The 8261-nt window shown below is 36.6% G+C and overlaps 1 protein-coding gene across 3 annotated transcripts in view; it reads left to right on the top strand.

Annotated features, from left to right (window-relative positions):
- Window positions 1–8261, top strand: part of LOC107752757 (arf-GAP with SH3 domain, ANK repeat and PH domain-containing protein 2-like) — an 86916-nt gene that overhangs the window by 54395 nt on the left and 24260 nt on the right. For all 3 annotated transcript variants that reach the window (XM_016568802.1, XM_016568803.1, XM_016568801.1), the window contains exons 5-7: window positions 4748–4797; window positions 6993–7122; window positions 7214–7299. In XM_016568802.1, coding sequence (XP_016424288.1) covers window positions 4748–4797; window positions 6993–7122; window positions 7214–7299 — 266 coding nt within the window. The remainder of the gene's footprint in view (window positions 1–4747; window positions 4798–6992; window positions 7123–7213; window positions 7300–8261) is intronic.

Genomic DNA, 8261 nt, shown 5'->3' with positions numbered 1-8261 from the left:
ATACATAGTGAAAAAAAATGAGAAGAAACGTATTTCGTGTTAAACAGGTTGTTTTTTAAAGTCGGTGCTTGAAATAAAGCTTTTTATTTCATTGATTTTTATTGATGACTGCAGTGTTAATATTTTAATTATAAGCCTATAATAGACCTGTTTTAAAAGACCTTTTTTAAAAACAAAAAAAACATTGCAATTGAGGAGTAAATAGTCTAAGCTTTTGTTATCCTCACAGCGTGTCAGTTATGTGGTAATTATTGCAGGGCAAATTAATTGTAATTTTAATTTAATAATAAAAGTAACTTCATAATAATAATAGGCCTAATAAAAAATAAGAATATAACAGGTCTACATTAATTGGAAATACCAGATCCTCTTAATATTGCCTATGATTGATGTTTTTGACAATATCTCTGGCTATAATTGTCGATACAAGATCATCATTGTTCGACGCAACCCAGCAAGAGAACATTATATTTTGCACACTTTAATCTCTTTTATTTTCCAAATGTAATTAGTCCAACGAATCATTCGGTTTGTAATGCGTACCGAAACGAAAGCCTCGTACCGAACAGTTCAATATGAATATGTGTATCGTTACACCCATAATATAATATGATATGATATGATATGATTGATATAATATAATATAATTAGTGCTGTCAATCGATAAAAAAACTCATTAATCGCACATTTTTTTAAAATGAATCCCACCTAACATTAAAGTTTTTAATTATACTTTTATATTGCAATAATTGATGTCTCTATAAAATTTGTGTTCCCCCCTAATATTTAACCATTGACTATAGCCATTCAACATTACAGTATAATTGAGAGTTATCAATTTGAACATTTATTAGAATTTAAAAAATAACTTGTAATTTAAGTGAACTTAAAACAATCTTCACATAACCCCTTTGTAATAAATATTATTTACATGTGCCCTTCATCAGAAATATACAGAAATTCAAATTGAAGTTATCAAACACTAAATTCTAAATTAAATAGATATAAATACTTAAAGCTATAAAAGTGATCGATTTCCTCTTTTTTTTCTTTTTCTTGGATGAACAGACATCACAGCAGCTGGTTATTAGGTTGTATTGGCTGCTATTTCTTTAAGAACTGCCGCTGCTGAACGTGACGCGGATCTGACACGCATCATATTTTCTATCAAATCTCTACCTTTTCTGACCCACTTCAGGTCTTAAAGTCTCTACTAATGAACTGACGCATTGAATTTGTGTGTTAGATGGGGGAGACAGTGCTGGGCTGCTCCAGGACAGTTTTGAAAACCATTTCACAGTTCTTACATGTGACTCCAACTTATCTATAATATATTACATGCATGCACAGTTTTAAGGCAGCTTTAATCACCTTTTTGGTAACTTCATGACTTAACTGACCACAACATTGAATGCACATAGTTTCATTCGCGCTTTGATATGAAAAGATACAGGCTACAGCGAGCGCCGGCGCCTTTGTGCGTGCAATTGAAGAGCACGCGCTGCGAGCACAGTACCATTTCCGCACTCGTTTGACTCGTGCCTGGCGCTGAAGTGAAGTTGGAGCTCGCGTCTGAAACGTCTCCGGTTTGATGTGGTCGTAAAGACGTTCTGCAACTAAATAAATGCACTTCTTTGCAAGAAAAAAGAGACAGAGGCAGCAGTTGTGAGTGCGGTGACCAACACTAGCCCCACCTCTGCGTTAACGGCGTTAAATATTTTTAACGTGTTAAACTGAAAAAATTGATTGCCTGCGTTAACACGCTAATTTTGACAGTACTAAATATAATATAAAATGTTAATTTTATTAAAATAATTCTAAATAATACGAAAACTATTTTTTTTTTCAATTTTATTATATGTATGTAAGAATATTCATAATGTGAGATATAAAATCACAGTTAATGGAAATTGTCAAAAAAATGTGAGATATAAAGCAATTATGAGGAATAATATTACAATAACCTTTCTTCATTTACTTGATGGATGCCAAGTAAACTGATTTGAATTAAAATGATGGTTAAAACAAATTCCCATATAAATCCACCCCAGAAGAAGATGTAAATCCTGCTTTGTGTCAGTTTGCTGTAGAGGTAGAGATTGGGAGGACACTGACGGCTGCAGTTATGGAGTGCTAATGGTCTCAGAACGGTCTACGTCAGCATCAGGCCTGATTCAGAGCACAGTATGGGGGCGCCGCTAATGGGGGGAGATTACAGGTCTTGTCTTCGGCCATCACTCCAATCATTAACCTGAACCTGTGCCTCATTAACCCATCAGCAAAGCAGCCTAATGTTTTAATATGAATTAATTTGAATTCAACACGATAAAAATATAATAGAAACATTGTAAGTCACATTGTAAGTTATTATAATGCTTAAATTTCCTCTGTTATTCAAGAACGAGCAAAGAACATTTACATTACCAAAGAACATCATAACTGACTTCAGTCTAGCGCAAGTATTATGCACTTTAAAAAACACTTCCATTATAATCAGTGCACTTTAAAAAAATGCACTTTAAAAAACACACGTTATAATCAGTAAAGCTGTATGATAAATACACTGACTGCACACGTCTGTGGCGCGTTACGGCTCCGACACGGCCACTCAAGTCAATGCTTGTGTTTGTTTCTGAAGCATCTCCGCACTGCATCGCTAAAGATAGGCGCCTAGTTAATCGCCTTGCTATCATTAAAGGCATCAACAACCGACGATTAATTGCTAATGCTTTTATCACGGTATCCGGTATTATCACGATATTGAAATTTAGTTTTAACTATATTAGTATATTATTATAGTGTTATATTTCAATTTCACAAAGAAACGTGCAGCATTTTGTCCAAGCAATAATAAAAGGACACATTTAATTTATAATTTGTCTTAAATCTCATTTTGTAAAAAAAAAAAAAAATTGTGAATCGAATCGAATCTTGAACTCAAAATCGTGAATTGAATCGAATCGTGAGTTGAGTGAATCGTTACATCCCTAATTTATACATATACGTACCTCTTGTGTATTTATTAGGGCTGGGCAAGTTAACGCAGTTTATTATTATTATTATTATGAAAGCCCGTTGCTCACTGGCTCTGAACGTGCTTGTAATCACGACTTCATAAGTGGGAAACAGGAAATTTCCGTTAGCACGTGAAGACAGCAGAGAAGCGCTCTCGTTCAGCACAGTGGAGTGCATCGTTTTGTTAACTTTGTGGTTTATTATTTCGAGTTGTTTGGGACGCAGTGACACACGGCCCTCTCACAATATATATACGCAATCGTGCTGCAGGTATCAGAAGTCCCGCGCTCCCGCGCGGTTAGCACTCACACTACATGCGTACCGCGCCCAAGCCCAACTGAACCGCGCTCTGGCCCACCTCTTCCAACCGAGCCAGGGACAGCTAAACGAACCGAGCGCGGCACGGAGCGATCACACTAGATCAAACGAACCGGACTTTGGGGGTCAAACGCGCTCGGGCACGGTTAAGATTGACTAGAGTGAGTACACTCCCGCACTCGCCCATCAAGTGTTGTCCCGCGCCGCACTCTCTTGCGTTGGGTCCCGCGATAGTGCAGGTATCTAAGGTGCCTGTTATAATGTTATGATCGAGGCTCTGGACTCTGAGCATAACTTGTTTTTCTATTAAAAAAAAAAATATATATATATAAATATACTTTAAGTTGAGATTTACAAGAAATATTTTAACTGCTACTATGTAAAGAATACTGCTGAAATAAAAAGCACCTTATTTGTTTAAAGTGTTTGCAAACCAAATGTTATTGCACTTTTGTTCATATAGCAGTACTTTTAAATGAAAAAAGTGCACAATACACTACTTTTGAATTCATTATTGAATTTTGTGCAAAACAATGCGATTAATCGCAGAAAAACATGTGATTAATCGCGATTTAAAAAAAATTTTTTTTATCGTTGCCCAGCACTAGTATTTATATTTAAATGGGCACTTCTCGTCTCTTCTAATTTCTGTTACATTGATTCAAGTATGGAATTTTTGGAGAATCAATGTGGAAATCATTTTCTTGTCAAACTGCTCTTACTGAGCCATTATTGCTGGCACAGATGAGACTGTTTTCAGCACAACTCAAGCTGTATGCAACATCTGTTATGGAAGCACATTAACAGAGTTGGTAGGACTCTTAGGAAGTCCCTCTACAAACACAGCCTTCTGTTATTAGAGTAAACCCTCAGTAGAGCTGCTGGAGAACGCTCTGTTTGCACAAGCAGAATTTCCCTAAAGCTTTCAGATGATGTCATCACAGAATACAGCACTGGCGTTACATCAGGTACTTTCTTTGTGAGCATGACACCATGTGTGATGGCGTACACTGAGCTTGGCATCTGAGTGGTGATTTTATGCCACTCTTCTGCTAGTCTTAAGCTTCAAACCTTGCCATTTTTGTGCAAAACAAAAGCTCCAATCTGATTGGCTGGCTGATACATCAAATCTGAACATCCTTGATATGTTGTTAATGTTCTTCAGTGCATTCAGCACACAACCAATGAGCCAACTTTGAATTGTGTGACAATGCTGTATCATGATGTTCAGAAGAAAAAAAATAAGCATTGCATCTGCAGTGTGGACCAGACATTATGCTGACACTAAAACGGCTGGTTCTGCTCAGGCCTGTTCCCCCCCCCCAGTTATTTGGGTTAAGCTGCAGATGTCAAAATAAAAGTTAAGTCATACTCCAAGACTGTCTAATGAATATCCTCTCTCTTTCTTTTGCAGGATCTCAAGAAGCCCTTTGATAAAGCCTGGAAAGACTATGAGACCAAAGTGTAAGAGATTTTCAAAGAATTCATTCATTTCTGTCATGTATGTTTGCTTAAACCTTAGTCTGAAAATTAATTAAATTGAAAGGAAATGTCAGTGTCCTGAGTGTCAAATGAGGGATCAGTGGTGCCCAGCACTCTGGATAATGAGCTGTCATTGTTACCACCTCACTTCCTGTATTCCTATCCTCTGCTATTACACTAATTGCTGTGCATGCGACAATGTATGACATTTATGTAGCACTTTTTATATATTTTCCAAGCTGCAAGGGACATTCTTTACTGAAAGGGTAATACATTTTCTTATAGCACGTCATTTGATTAAGTGATTTACCGTTGAAGCCAGGTGCTGTCTTTTTTAATATCATTGCTGTTTTCCATCATTGGCAGTTTTGCTCAGTCAAATACATGTTTCACCCCCCATCGCCGGATATAATCTCCGGTGTTTGATTGTGACCGATACCTTCATGTTTCCAGACAGAAAGAAACGAAGTCGCCCTCTAACGTGACTCTGGCCCTGACTCCATTAAACTGGTTTTCATCGTCACCGCCGCTACAGTTTGAGTTCACTTCAATCTCTGTGTCTGTGCAAAGCTTTCAGCTTTCTCGCAAGTTGCAGTTTGTTCTGCAGGCTTCATTTGTGCAAATATCCTGCTAATGAGTATGCTGAAGATCTTGCTGTGTTTGTTTAAGAGACAATGAATCTGACAGTAAAAATAATGTGGTGCCTCAGGAGAGCAGGTTAACAGCAGGATACATCAAATCACGATTCATATTTACTTATTTGTTTGCGTGTGTTTCTTTCTCCCAAAGATGAAAGCAACACTCCACCATTTTTGTTTTAACAGGTTTGAAATTGAACATAATCTTTGTGGTGAAAAATGGTGGACTGTTCTTTACAGTCATCGGTGGAAGTGATGTACTGACATGAGGGAGTCTGTTTAGGCTTATTTCTTCCATCTGTCAGATGTACAGATGCAATAACTAAAGTAATCGTTGGGGAAGCTGCTGAAAAAAGACGTCTCAACAAAAAGCTAATTATATTTAATTAACATATTTAATTATTACTAAGAGTTATATTTTTGGACTTGAATGAATTTAAAACAAAAAAAGTCTAGAAAAGTCAAAAAAAGTAATTGAAAAACTATATGAAAATGAAACAAGAACAAATAAATGAAGGATAATGTATTTTATTAAACAATGATTTGACTACACCACTTTTTGGAGTTTTTATCAAAGATAGAGTCAAAGATAATGTTCAATAGGCTGTAATATTTATATAATTTATTTTATTGCTTTCGCCATGAAAATAGCCATACAATTTGGCTTGGCACTAAAACACAAACTTTTTTTCCTCAATAAAATAAAATAAGCAACTTTTTGAAATGGTTCATTGAATTTAAAAAGCTCATAAAAATTCATTAAAACTATAAAAAGTCATAATTATAATTATAAACATTACTCACCCTCATGTTGTAACAGAACTTTGACTTTTCTTCTGTGGATCACAAGATATTTTGAAGAATGTTGGGAATCGAGCCAATGATTTTCATTAGACTAACTAAATTCTTTTGTGCTCAGCAGAGGATAGAAATGCATAACATTTTTATTTTCAATTATTATTTATTTATCAAATATTAGTTATTTATCAATTATTTAATTATTACAATTATTTTTATTTTTTATTTATTATAAGTTAATAGTCTTGCTTCTCCCCAACACTGAACCTAATACAGAAATCAAAATTGTTGTCAGAGGCAGCTCCTCATGCTAACACATCACTTCGTTCAGCGCTTGATGCATTTTATCACAATCTTTTTTTTTTACCTTTTCATTTTCTACTTTCACTGACTAGAAATGTTTATTTTTTTTGGAAATGGCTTCTAGCGTTCAGCCATCTCTTGACCACATCTCCTCGCTAGGCTTCAAACTCTGAAAGCAGAGGTTCCAGAAATGGCCAGCCTGCTTCAGCTAAGAGCGTATAAAGGCCTAAACCAAACGCATGAGGCTCTCTCTGGAATCCTGTGTCTGAGATCAGGGCCCTCCTTCCCCACAGAGGAAATGCAGCATCTGTAACGTGGGGTACAATATGCCGCTGGAGCATATGGAAAAGAATGCCCTGCTGCATGAGTGTTTCCTGTGCGTGTGTTTGCGATTGTGTGTCTGAATTTTTTTTAAGGTGGTCTGTGTGTTTCACGCAGTTCTAAAATCGAGAAGGAGAAAAAAGAGCACGCCCGACAGCACGGAATGATCCGGACGGAGATCAGTGGAGCGGAGATAGCAGAGGAGATGGAGAAGGAGCGCCGTTTCTTTCAGCTTCAGATGTGTGAGGTCAGAGGCGACTCATTTCATTGGAGAATCCTGCAATAGGCATTTCCTGTGCGGTGTGTGTGCTTCAGTCTCCTCTATTGTTTTGTTACAGTACCTCCTCAAAGTCAATGAAATCAAGATCAAGAAAGGTGTCGACTTGCTTCAGAATCTCATCAAATACTTTCATGCACAGTGCAAGTAAGTCTGGCCACGTTTCTAAATGTTTCTCTTAAATAAAGGCTTGAACAAATAATTTACTCACCCCCATGTCATCTAAGATGTTAATGTCTTTCTTTCTTCAGTCAAAAAGAAATAAGGTAACTTTCTGCTACCTGCGACGTCACTTGCAATCGACACAAATCGTGCGTGTTGCCAATGAAGACAAGAAGCTGTGGTGATGATTTAATGATTAAAACTAATTTAGTACAGTAACATACAGGGTCCTGCAAGAAAAAGACAAGACCCGCAAATTCGTGACAAGCGTTTTTCCATATAGAATACACTGTCTACAGCTCTTTTATATCATTGTCTTTGTCCATTAAGTTACATTATGTGTTTTATTTATAATGATTTTCTATAGGAGGAAAATGTTTAACGTGCAATTTAACGCATTGCGTTCTGGTCTCGTCTGCTTGCCTGTACGGAGTTGATCCTTTTAAAATCACTTATGCACGTTCATAATGCACGTTCATATTTGTTGGTCTGTATATACTTTGAGTCAACAACAAGACACATAGGCTACTGAATTGTCTTGATCATCTTAGTCCGTTATTATGCCACATTAAGCGTTTTGCTGTATGGGAAGACAAGTGAAAGTTTGGCCTTGTAGTAGCCTACATTAAATAATAACTATATATCGAATTTGATCTTTTAATTGAACTTAATGTATCTTAATACATTACGCCATGTTAAGTGTTTATGTTTTTCTACAGGAGGAAAACGCTTAACGAGAGACTTTGTGCATTGCGTTCATATTCTGCTGTTCTGTGGCCACGGATTTGCGGGTATTGTCTTTTTCTTGCAGGACCCTGTATGTTATAGTACTAATTTAGTTTTAATCATTTAATCACCACAGCTTCTTGTCTCCATTGGCAACGCGCACGATTTGTGTCGATTGCAAGTGACGTCGCAGGTAGCTGAGAGTGCAAGTGGCGATTGCA

The sequence above is a fragment of the Sinocyclocheilus rhinocerous genome, unplaced genomic scaffold, assembly GCF_001515625.1.
Source record: "Sinocyclocheilus rhinocerous isolate Xijiao unplaced genomic scaffold, SAMN03320098_v1.1 scaffold61, whole genome shotgun sequence".
NCBI lineage: Eukaryota > Metazoa > Chordata > Actinopteri > Cypriniformes > Cyprinidae > Sinocyclocheilus > Sinocyclocheilus rhinocerous.
This window is presented reverse-complemented; position numbering and strand designations above follow the sequence as displayed.